The sequence below is a fragment of the Balaenoptera musculus genome, chromosome 7, assembly GCF_009873245.2.
Source record: "Balaenoptera musculus isolate JJ_BM4_2016_0621 chromosome 7, mBalMus1.pri.v3, whole genome shotgun sequence".
Lineage (NCBI taxonomy): Eukaryota > Metazoa > Chordata > Mammalia > Artiodactyla > Balaenopteridae > Balaenoptera > Balaenoptera musculus.
Window position 1 is genome coordinate 29014462 of NC_045791.1, and position 13135 is coordinate 29027596.

The 13135-nt window shown below is 39.5% G+C and overlaps 1 protein-coding gene across 1 annotated transcript; it reads left to right on the top strand.

Annotated features, from left to right (window-relative positions):
* The first annotated feature begins 5877 nt into the window (after positions 1-5877).
* On the top strand, positions 5878-6385 carry LOC118898410 (28S ribosomal protein S33, mitochondrial-like). Its single transcript, XM_036858776.1, has one exon. It carries the CDS (start codon positions 5878-5880, stop codon positions 6193-6195), a length of 318 nt encoding a protein of 105 aa, XP_036714671.1. The 3' UTR covers positions 6196-6385.
* The last annotated feature ends 6750 nt before the right edge of the window (positions 6386-13135 follow it).

Below are 13135 nucleotides of genomic sequence, written 5' to 3' on the forward strand. Positions count from 1 at the left end.
AGACTTCTTTTTGAACCTCTCTGTTTTCATCTAAGCTTTCTCAAGACTTATGGCTTCCAATATTATGAATAGGCTATATATCACCAATGTTTATGTCCATCCAATACTTGTCGCATGTATTGCATACTAATAAATCCAACTGCATAGTACTTACCTGTCCTTAAATATCTAGTAGGCAAGTCAAATTTAACAAATCCAAATACAATTCTTCATCGTCTCCCAGAAAACGTCTACACTTTTCATCATCTCTATTATGGACATTTAGTTCTTCCTATTGCCTAGGCCAAATATCTTAAAGTCAATCTTGATTTCTCCCCTTTTCTTTTCACTCCACATCAAATCAATAAGCATATCCTATTAGTGCTATATTCAAAATATATCCAGATTACAACCACTTCCATTGTTAGGCTTCTAGTCTAATCCCTATCTGTTCTAACACATATTATTGCAATAGCCTCCAAACTGATTTTCCTTCCTTTGTTCTTATTTCATATGGTAGAAATGGCTAGGTTTATGTGTATGTTTTACTTGAAGGTGAATGCCCAACCAAGAACTAAATTTCCCAGACTCCTAGCAAATAGGTGGAGCCATGTGGATAATTCTAGCCCATGGAAGGCAAGGTTATTAATTATGCAGTACTCATTTCTTATGCTCTCTTCCTCTTCTCCAGAAACTGTGGAGTCTTTTTGCAGGAGACCCTTTCATTGCAAGATGGAAAGAATATGGACCCCTGTGTCACTAATTGGAAGAGAGTGATCAAGAAACCTGCCCATCCAGAAACATCCACATTGGGTTTGTTATGAACGATAAATACATATTTTATTAAGCCCCTGAGATTTGGGGGTTTGTTACATCATTTATACTATCTAACTTACACATTTTCTACATCCTATTTTTCACCAAGCTGTCAGAATGAACCTATTAAAACATAGGTCAAATTGCATCACTCTTTTGCTCCTTACTTTACTCAATCACACAGGTCTCCTAGCTGTTCCTGGAATGCACCAACGACTACTTCACTGCAAGCCTTTTACTTGCTCTTTTCTGTGCGTGGAGTGCTCTGCACCTAATTCTTTGTATGCCTGCTCTCTCATCTCTTTAGTCGATCTCTTAATGAGGCTTTTCCTTGACCTACTTATTTAAAATGGAATCTGACTTTCACTCTGACAACTTATATTACCCTTCTTGTTTGAATTTTCTCCAGAAGAGTTGTTACTATCTCACACACTCAATATTTTTTTGTTGTTTTGTGTTTTGTCTGCTTGAGTCCCAGCACTTAGAACTGTGTCTAGAACATTCCAGGAACCCAGTAAATATTTGTTAAAGGATAAATTATTTGAACCAATGAATTCTATATTTTTTATTTTTTTCAAGCATTTAACATTTATTGACTTCAATACATTTGGGGTTCTTTGGCCTAGAGAACCCTAACCCACTCACATATACACATCCCATCCTTTTATCACGCCCATCTTTTAGGTATCAATTTAGATATCACTTCCTAAATCCAGAGCCCCAATTTTCTTCTACTGATACCTCTCTTCCATTACCTTGCCTGCTCTGCTCATCTGTTATCACAGAAGTTTTCATATGGTAATATACAATAGCCTATCTGTCTGTATTCCCAACTATATTTACTTTCCATGAGAGCAGAGATCATAACAGTGTGGTTCAGTCTTGCATCTCCACCATCTATTACAGTTTATGGTTCATAAAGTAATAACTCATTAAACTTTCTTGAGTTCAGAAGACTTAAAGTAAAACTATTTGGATTGGCAATTTAGAGATTTCTGATAATTATGGATTATGGTTTCGTGGTAGGAAGAAGCCAGAAGATTGAAGAATAAGTTTTTAGAGAAGAGTAGAAGCCGTTTTAAGTCTTTATGGCCCAAGGCATGAATCAAGGATGATTTTCTGGCACCAAGTGTTTATAGTGATGCAAGGGGTGTGTGGGCCAAGGGCCTTGAGAAGAGAGTATATTTTAATTTTCCATCTGAACTCACAAAAGGACCCAAAGTACATGTGTCTGTACTTCTTTTTTCTTCTTTTTTTTTTTTTGTTTTGTTTTGCCATGCCCTGCAGCATGTGGGATCTTAGTTCCCTGAGCAGGAATCGAACCCATGTCCCATCCCGTGGAAGCACGGAGTCTTAACCACTGGACCACCAGGGAAGTCCCCTGTCTATACTTCTTAAAGACAAGTTGAACCAATATCAAGCCCTGGAAACAATCAATCATCCTGGTACTTCTTATTCTGAAAACTGAGTTGGTTATCCAGATTTGTTCGTGTAGCTGTGCAAAATTATTTTTCAACAAATACTCACTCCTCTCTTATACCCATCCCCAACTTAATTCTATGGTGGGCAGAATGTACTTTCCCACTCCTTGACTTAAATTGGATATTAGAGAACAGTATGGTGTGACCCTTGAAATATGCTTATACTGTTGGGCTTGTGTTCTCACACTCCTATATTTCAGTATGAAGGGAAATGCCTTAAATATGTATTACTGCCAGTCCAAAGAAGACAAGAGATATGTGAAGTAGATCTGAACCCAACCTACATATTGGAGCCAAGTCCAACTTATCCTAGCCAAGATCAGCCCAACTTTAGAGATCTGCAGACTATGACAGAAATAAGTCACCGAGTTTTGGGATGGTTTTAATACATAATTATTGTAAAAAGAACTAATTTATAGAGAACTAACTGTCCTTTTCCCTTCTCTCTTTCCCAAACATTTTGAAAAGAATTGGGACCAGGACCAGGAAGAGGTTCTACTTTTATAACCCTAATGAAAATACTAGAAGTTTTACTGTCCTTTATGCTAAATCATTGAGGAATGGGGAAAATGTTGGAATAAATCACCTATTGATTCTTTAACTTTTATAAAACTCTCTTAGATATCCCTTCCATAAAATTGTTACAATCTTCATATACATTAAAATGGCAAATGAGGTTTCCACTTAAAATATAAATTCAGATGTTTCCAGTTGTGACCAAAACCCACATGTATCCTTTGGAACTGGGGATCAACAGAATGAAACCACTTACTTGGAGCTTATAAATGTTGCCAGTTCCTGAAGCTGCTGACTGCGTTCTGGGAGTTGAGGAATGTTTCAGGATACTAGCTAACTGCATGGAAAATTGAAAGGTAAAGACTAAACTTCTTTCAAACATGATACAGTCTTTGTGAGAGCAGCCCATCCTTTATTTCCTCAAACGCATTCAGCACAACATTTTTGCAGCCGAGGTATCTTTGGCCACACAAAGCAGGATGTTATTCTCTTATATCTGCTGCCAGAGGGACTGCAAGAGCAACAGCCTTAAAGGAAGTGTAAACATCTTTCATTTAGCGAAATGGAGTGTGAACTAGAGTTGCTATATTAAAGAAGGAGCCAAAATAGACAAACATACACATACACACATGCACATGCACGAGCACACACACACACACAAAATCATCTCCTGCCTCTCTCTTTTGAGTCTATGAGAGCTCAAACACAATTCTATCTGTCTTTTTATACTGTATAAAGCATACCTTATTGGAATTTATTCTTGCTATGTAATTGTATTTTAAAATAGCACACATTTATATAGCTCTTGCTATATGTGAGCCACTGTTCTAAGCATTTTTAATATTAATTCACATTATTTTAAAAATAAACCTATAAGGAAAGTAATTTTACTATCTTCATATGACTCATGGTGTAACTACATCACAGAGAACTTAAGTGATTTGCCCAACATTACCCAGTACAGGGTGGAAGTGAATTTTGATTCTGCAATCTATGTTCAAAAGTCTGGGGGCTTCCCTGGTGGCACAGTGGTTGAGAATCCTCCTGCCAATGCAGGGGACACGGGTTCGAGCCCTGGTCTGGGAAGATCCCACATGCCGCGGAGCAACTAGGACCGTGAGCCACAACTACTGAGCCTGCGGGTCTGGAGCCTGTGCTCCGCAAGGAGAGGCCGCGATAGTGAGAGGCCCTCGCACCGCGATGAAGAGTGGCCCCCGCTCGCCACAACTAGAGAAAGCCCTCGCACAGAAACGAAGACCCAGCACGGCCAAAAAAAAAAAAAAAAAAAAAAAAAAAAAAAAAAAGTCTGAGAGAAGGCTGGATCAATATGGTGGAGTAGGAAGACATGGAGCTCACCTCCCCCTACACCCACATCAAAACTACATCTACATATGGAATAATTCTCACAGAAACTAACTGGAAAACTGGCAAAGAACTCCTATACAACAAAAGCTGCAAAAAAGTTTTCCATGTAACTGGGTAGGATGGAAAAAAGGCAAAGTGTTGGGACTTGCACCCTGAGAAGGATCTGTAAGGAAAAGAAGGTCCACTCAGGCAGACCCTCACCCTGGGGGAGTGAGTGGGTCGAGCCACAGACTGGGCGTCCCAGTCCTAAGGTTCTACACAGAGGATACAAGCTCCCCTGGCTGCTGGGAGAAACACTGAGACAGATGGGACTGGAAAAGCCTAGACTCCACTCACGAACAGTGTACGGTTACACACGAACAGTGTGCAGCTTGTCAACAAACAGGGCAAAAAGAGCTCTGTACTGGCAGCTGGCTGCCACCTAGAGGTGTTCCCCAATCTGAGTGGGGTGTGGGATCTAGGCCACTGGGAAAAGACTTGTTCTGGCTATGCAGAGATAGCCCAGGGGCCTGAGGTGTGGTCCAGGTGGAGCAGCTGTGACCATTGTCAGCGCTTACCCAAACAGCACCACAGGAACCACTGTGACCAGCACACCAAGGTCCCCTGTTCCCAACTGAGTGAATGCTCTGGCCAAACCCACTCCACGCCACAGCTTGGCACTGGATCTGGGGCAGACAGGCCCTGGGAAAAGACTCAATCTAGGGATACAGGGATGGCCCAGGGTGTGGGATGATGACAACCATTGTTGGTGCTTACTCAAGCAGCACCTTGGAAACCACCATGTCAGCAGCCAGAGTCCCACTCCCAGGTGAGCAAATGCTCTGGCCCCGCATACTCCATGCCGCAGCTTGGCACTGGAACTTGTACAGACAGCTTTTTGGGAGAAGACTCAATCTAGGGATTCAGAGGAGGCTTGGGGGACTCTGGGGTATGATCCAGGCAGGGCACTGGCAGCAAACTTTGGTGGTAGCTCAATCAGTGCCAACGTGATTGGCACTGACCTCTGACAGCAACACAGCCACCTCAATTCCTGCAGCCACAACACACTGACCCCCAGCCCCAGCCTAATGTATGATCCTGCCCTACTCACTTCACACCACAAACTTGCACTAGATCTGGGGTGACCATAACAGGGGAAGAGACCCAACCTTGGGCTGCATCTGAGCTGAGCCATGGACACCTGTACATGTAGCAAATCAGGGCTCTGAGTGCATGAATCTCACTTCAGCACTCCCCTTCTTTGAGGCAAAATATGCACTCAAAGGGAACAGAGCTTGTTCAATCCCAATCCTCAGGGCTTCTGCTCAGGCAACTGGGGAGCAGTGACAGGGCAGTGACGGTCACAGAGCAGAGAGGAAGTCCCACCTGACACCCTGTGAAGACTTTAGATCCTCCAATACTAACTACACCCCCTATCAAATTGAAAGTGACCAGTGCACCCTGAAGAAAGACAAGGTTGGGATCCACATCAAAAACAGCCCTTGCACCAAAGACACTGGATACACACAGTCTACATAGGGATGCTCCCACATAAAAATACCCCTTCAAGAACACAATAGATAACTATTTCTCCTAAATTCATAAAGACAGAGAAAGTTAAGTAAAATAAAAGGCAGAGGAACTATTCCCAATTAAAAGAGCAAGACAAAACCCCTGAAAGAAGGGGTGTGAAGGAGAGGAAGGTCATGACTAGGGACTCTTTCTCCTTGCTGCTCAAGAAATGTCTTCAGTTTCAGAATACACCTTTCACATGAGTCATCTGAGTGCCCAGTTGTTTGGTGAAGTTGCCAGACCTACTGATTCCAAATCCATGAAAGTGGTGAAGCTGTTTAGTGAGCAGCCTTTGGCCAATAGGAAGGATACTTATGACTGGTATCTAAATCACAACAGTTATTTTGCACTCATGGGAGCACTATATTTTCTTGGCCTCTACAGAGATGAGCATCAGGACTTTAAGGATGAGCAGCTGCATCTGAAGATTTGTGGAAAGCAGAAACCAAGGAAAGGAGAAAGGAAAAGAACAGCGAAAAAGAAATAGTGTTGGTCCATCAAGAGAGAAGACTTTTCCCTCAGGGACTGAGAGCAGGAGGAAGTGTATTTATTGTCCTTCCACATACTGGAGGAGTGTAAGCTTCCTAAGTTGAAGGTTATTTGGAGGAACACAGTCATCTCCATGTTGAAGTCTAATTCAGTTGAATTGTGACTTGTTTCATGAACACATTCTAATTCTGCAAAATTATTTGCCTTGGTTCTGTAATCTGAGGTTTACCTTATTCCCCAAAGAAATGAGCACATGATTATTGTTGAATGAGTTGTTTGGGAGGGGATAGGATGTTGGGGGCGTGGAGGGGAAACTCATTAAATGAACATTCTCATTACTCTCTTCTTGCTTCCCCACTTAACCAGCCCTACACTCTTTCATCTCTCTGGCTGTTCAGCCACTGTCTCACCACCAAGCTCACAAACTTTATGCACCTCTCCATCTACTCCTTTGAGAATATCTGTAAGATAAATTTGTGGGATACAAGGCTGTGCCTGGTATGAAAGTATTGAATACCTGCTGTATACAAGCTATCAGAGCTCTGGTAATACAATGCTTTGCAACAAACAAACAAACAACAAAAAACCCCGGAAGACTAAATAATTAAACAGAGCTTATCAGTCTACCAGACATCAAGTTCAAAAAGGAGGTAATAAAAATTCTAACTGAATTAAGAAAGGTTATTGATATAAATGCAGAGCACTGTAACAAGGAACTAGAAACCGTAAAGATGACCCAGTAAAAAAAAATAGATAATTCAATTTCTGAGATAAAAAACAATGTAGAGCAATGAATAGCCAACTGAATGACACAGAAAAATGAATAAGTGATCTGGAAGATAAATAGAATAACGGAAATATCCCAGTCAGAACGGCAGACAGAAAAATGAAAAAACATGAAAGCAACATATGAGATATATGGGATGATATAAAATGTGCCAACTTACACATAATAGGGGTTTCAGATGGAGAAGAGAGGGGGAAGGGGATCAAAGATGTATTTGAAGAAATTATGGCTGAAAATTTCCCCACCCAAAGAAGGAAACATATCCATGTACAGGAAAGATAGAGGGTTCCAAACAAGATGAACCCAAACAGACCCACACCAAGAGATATCATAATTAAAATGACAAAAGTTAAAGATAGAGAATTATAAAGGCAGCAAGAGAAAGACAGAGTCATTTAAAAGAGAACCCCCATAAGTCTATCAACTGATTTCTCTGCAGAAACTTCACAGGCCAGAAGGGAGTGATGTGATATATTTAAAGTGCTGAAAGGAAAAAACCTGCAACCTAGGATACGCTACCCAGAAAGTTTATCATTTAGAATAGAAGGAGAGATAAAGAATTTCTCAGACAAGCAAAAACTGAAAGAATGAAGCAATACTGAACCTATGCTAAAAGAAATATTAAAGGGTTTTCTCTAAATGGAAAAGAGGCAGGAAACTGTAGGAAAGGGAAAATCCCAATAATAATGACAAATAAATTTATAGTAAAGATTGAAGATCACTTAAACAAGCCAGTACACAGGTTAAATACAACAATAACAACAACAAAAGAATTGTAAAAGTGACTATAACTAAAATAAACAGTAAAGGATAAACATGAAGATATAAACTAGACCATCAAAACCACAAAATGGGTCAGAGGGGAGTAAAAAATTGTCGATCTCTTAGAATGTGTTTAAATTTAAATGATTATCAGTTTAAAACAAGTAGATATAGTTATGGGAAAACATACATAACCCCATGGTAATCATAAATCAAAAACATACAATAAATTCACAAAAACCTAAAAGGAAGGAACTTAAACATACTACAAAAGAAAATAATCAAACCATAAAAGGAGAAACAAAAAGAAGAAGAAATGAATAAAAAAAACTACAAGAACAAATGGAAAACAAAGAATAAAATGACAATAAATACATACCTATCAATAATTACTTTAAATGTCAATGGACTAAATGCTCCAATCAAACTACAGGACGGCTGATTGGATTTTAAAAAAAGCCAAGAACCTGCAACATGCTGCTTACAAGAGACAAAAGACATCAAGGCAAAAGCCACACACAATCTGAAAGTGAGGGGTTGAAAAAAGATCTTTCATGAAAATGGAATGAAAAGAAATGACAAGAAAGCAGAGGTAACAATACTTATATCAGTCTATAATAAACAATAGACTTTAAAAAAAAGGCTATAATGAAAGACAAAGAAGGGTATTATGTAATGATAAAGGGATCAATACAAGAAGTGGGTATAACACTAGTTAACATATACACACCCAATACAAGAGCACCTAAATATATAAAACAAGTACTAAGAGACAAAAAAAAAAGAGAGAGAAATTTGCTATAACACAGTAATAGTAGGGGACTTTAACACCCCACTGACATCAATGGACAGATCATCCAGACAGAAAAGCAATAAGGCAACACAGGTCTTAAAGACATAACAGATGAAATGGACTTAATTGATACATACAGGACAATACATTCAAAAAGAGAAGAATACACATTCTTTTCAAGTGTTCACAAAATATTCTCCAGGATAGACCACATACTAGGTCACAAAACAAGCCTTAACAAGTTTAAGAGGATAAATATTGAAGCAACCTAAGTGTCCTTCGACAGATGAATGGATAAAGAAGATGTGGTATATAGACATATATATATATATACACACACACACACATACACACACAATGAAATGTTACTCAGCCATAAAAAAGAATGAAATAATGTCATTTTCAGCAACATGGATGGAACTAGATATTATCATACTAAGTGAAGTAAGTCAGACAAAGACACATATCATATGATATCACTTATTTGTAGAATGTAAAAAATGATACAAATGAACTTATTTACAACATAGAAACAGACTCACAGATATAGAAAACAATCTTATGGTTACTAAAGGGGAAGGGGGTAGGGAGGAATAAATTAGTAGTTTTGTATTAACATACACACTGCTATACATAAAATAGATAAACAACAAGGATGTACTGTAGAGCACAGGGAACTATATTCAATATCATTATAATAACCTATAATGGAAAAGAATCTGAATTTATATATATATATGAATCATTCTGCTGTACACCTAAAATTAACACATTTTACATCAACTATACTTCAATAAAAATAGAGGATAAAAATTACAGCAAGCATCTTTTCTGACTACAGCAATATGAAACTAAAGATCAACTACAGAAAGAAAAATAGGAAAAGACCAAAAATGTAGAGACTAAACAACATGCTACTAAAATACCAATGGGTTAATGATGAAATCAAAGAAGAAATCAGAAAATACCTTGAGACAAATGATATTGAAAACAAAACATTACAAAATCTATGGGATGCAGCACAGCAATTCTGAGAGAGAAGTTCATGGCAATACAGGTCTTCCTGAAGAAAACAATAAAAATCTTAAATAAACAACCTAAACTACCACCTAAAGTATCAGAAAAAGAACAAACAAAGGCTAAGGTCAGCAGAAGGAAGGAAATAATAAATATCAGAGAGGAAATAAAGAGAGATCAAAAAGAAAATAGAAAAGGTGAAACCAAGAGCTGGTTTTCTAAAAAGATAAACAAAATTGACAAATCTTTAGCCAAGCTCATCAAAAAAACAGAGAGAGGATCCAAATGAAAATAAGAAATGAAAGACGAGAAACAGCAACCAATATCACAGTGATACCAAAAAAAAAAAAAAAAAAAAGGAGAGAATACTATGAACAATTATATGCCAACAAATTGGACAACCTAGAAGAAATGGACAAATTTCTAGAAACATACAGCCTGCAAAACTGAGTCAAGAAAAAACAATTTGAACAGACCGATCGATCACTAAATGTTGAAATGAATTGGTAAGACAGTTTACTGGGGAATTCTTAACATATAAATCAGAACTTATACCTATCTTCCTCAAACTATTCCAAAACATTGGAGAGGAGAGAACACTCCCAAATTCATTCTACAAAGCCAACATTACCCAGATACTAAAACCAGAAAAAGACATTACACACACACAAAAAAATTAAAGGCAATATCTCTGATAAATATAGATGCAAAAATTCTCAACAAAATATTAGCAAACAGAATCCAACAATATGTAAAAACGATTACATGCCATGATTAAGTTGGATTTATTCCAGGGTCACAAGGATGGTTCAACAAATGCAAATCAATCAGTGTCATACACCACATCAAGAAAAAGAAAGACAAAACCCACATGATCATCTCAATAGATGGAGAAAAGCATTTGACAAGATTCAACATCCATTAATGGTAAAAACTCTCATCAAAGTGGGTGTAGAGGGAACATATCTCAACATAATAAAGGCCATTATGACAAACCCACAGCCAACATAACACTCAACTACTCAACAGTGAAAAGCTGAAAGCCTTCCTGTTAAATTCAGGAATAAGGAGGTCTACTCTCACTGTTTCTATTTAACATAGTATTGGAAGTCCTAGCCACAGCAATTAGACAAGAAAAAGATATAAAATGTATCCAAATTGGAAGGGAAGAGGTAAACTGACACTATTTGCAGATGATATGATGCTCTATATAGAGAACCCTAAAGTCTCCATCCAAAGAACTTAAAAATGAATTCAGAGGCTTCCCTGGTGGCACAGTGGTTGAGAGTCTGCCTGCCAATGCAGGGGACACGGGTTTGAGCCATGGTCTGGGAGGATCCCACATGCCGCAGAGCAACTAAACCCGTGAGCCACAACTACTGAGCCTGCGCGTCTGGAGCCTGTGCTCCGCAACAAGAGAGGCCGCAACAGTGAGAAGCCCACGCACCGTGATGAAGAGTGGCCCCCGCTTGCCAAAACTAGAGAAAGCCCTCGCACAGAAACGAAGACCCAACACAGCCAAAAATAAATAAATAAATAAATAAAATGAAAAAAAAAAAAATGAATTCAGGCCATAAGCCAAGAAATGCCTGGGGCTATGAGAAGGAGGAAGAGGAACCAAGATGGCGGAGTAGAAGGCCGTGCTCTCACTCCCTCTTGTGAGAACACCAGAATCACAACTAGCTGCTGTACAATCATTGACAGGAAGACACTGGAACTCACCAAAAAAGATACCCCACATCCAAAGACAAAGAAGCCACAATGAGATGGTAGGAGGGGCGCAATCAGAGTAAAATCAAATCCCATAACTGGTGGGTGGGTGACTCACAGACTGGTGAACACTTATACCACAGAATTCCACCCACAGGAGTGAAGATTCTGAGCCCCACGTCAGGCTTCCCAACCTGGGGGTCCAGCAACGGGAGGAGAAATTCTTAGAGAATCAGACTTTGAAGCCTAGTGGGAATTGATTGCAGGACTTCAACAGGACTGGGGGAAACAGAGACCCCACTCTTGGAGGGCGCACACAAAATAGTGTGCGCATCGGGACCCAGGGGAAGGAGCACTGACGCTGGGGGAGACTGAACCAGACCTACCTGCTAGTGTTGGAAGGCCTCCTGCAGAGGCGGGGAGTGGCTCTGTTTCACCATGGGGACAAGGACACTGGCAGCAGAAGTTCTGGGAAGTACTCCTTGGCGTGAGCCCTCCCAGAGTCTGTCATTAGCCCCACCAAAGAGCCCAGGCAGGCTCCAGTGTTGGGTTGTCACAGGCAAAACAACCAACAGGGAGGGAACCCAGCCCCACCCATCAACAGTCAAGTGGATTAAAGTTTTACTGAGTTCTGACCACCACAGCAACAGTCAGCTCTACCCACCACCAGAGCCTCCCATCAAGCCTCTTAGATAGCCTCAACGACCAGAGGGCAGACAGCAGAAGCAAGAAGAAGTACAATCCTGCAGCCTGTGGAACAAAAACCACATTCACAGAAAGATAGACAAGATGAAAAGGCAGAGGGCTATATACTAGATGAAGGAACAAGAAAAAAACCCCAGAAAAACAACTAAATGAAGTGGAGATAGGCAACCTTCCAGAAAAAGAATTCAGAATAATGAAAGTGAAGATGATCCAGGACCTCGGAATAAGAATGGAGGCAAAGATCAAGAAGATGCAAGAAATGTTTAACAAAGACCTAGAAGAATTAAAGAACAAACAGAGATGAACAATACAATACCTGAAATGAAAACTACACTAGAAGGAATCAATAGCAGAATAACTGAGGCAGAAGAATGGATAAGTGACCTGGAAGACAGAATGGTGGAATTCACTGCTGCGGAACAGACTGAAGTAAAAAGAATGAAAAGAAATGAAGACAGCCTAAGAGACCTCTGGGACAACATTAAACACAAGAACATTTGCATTATAGGGGTCCCAGAAGGAGAAGAGAGAAAGGACCAGAGAAAATATTTGAAGAGATTATAGTCGAAAACCTCCCTAACATGGGAAAGGAAATAGCCACCCAAGTCCAGGAAGCGCAGAGAATCCCATACAGGATAAACCCAAGGAGAAACACGCTGAGACACATATTAATCAAATTGGCAAAAATTAAAGACACAGAAAAATTATTGAAAGCAGCAAGGAAAAAATGACAAATAACATACAAAGGAACTCCCATAAGGTTAACAGCTGATTTCTCAGCAGAAACTCTACAAGCCAGAAGGGAGTGGCATGATATACTTAAAGTGATGAAAGGGAAGAACCTACAACCAAGATTACTCTACCCGGCAAGGATCTCATTTAGATTTGATGGAGAAATCAAAAGCTTTACAGACAAGCAAAAGCTAAGAGAGTTCAGCACCACCAAACCAGCACTACAACAAATGCTAAAGGAACTTCTCTAAGTGGGAAACACAAGAGAAGAAAAGGACCTACAAAAACAAACCCAAAACAATTAAGAAAATGGTTATAGGAACATACATATCGATAATTACCTTAAACATGAATGGATTAAATGCTCCAACCAAAAGACACAGGCTTGCTGAATGGATACAAAAACAAGACCTATATATATGCTGTCTACAA

Coding starts and splice junctions, on each gene's coding strand:
- LOC118898410 (XM_036858776.1), top strand. CDS start 5,878: ATGTCTTCAGTTTCAGAATACACCTTTCACATGAGTCATCTGAGTGCC.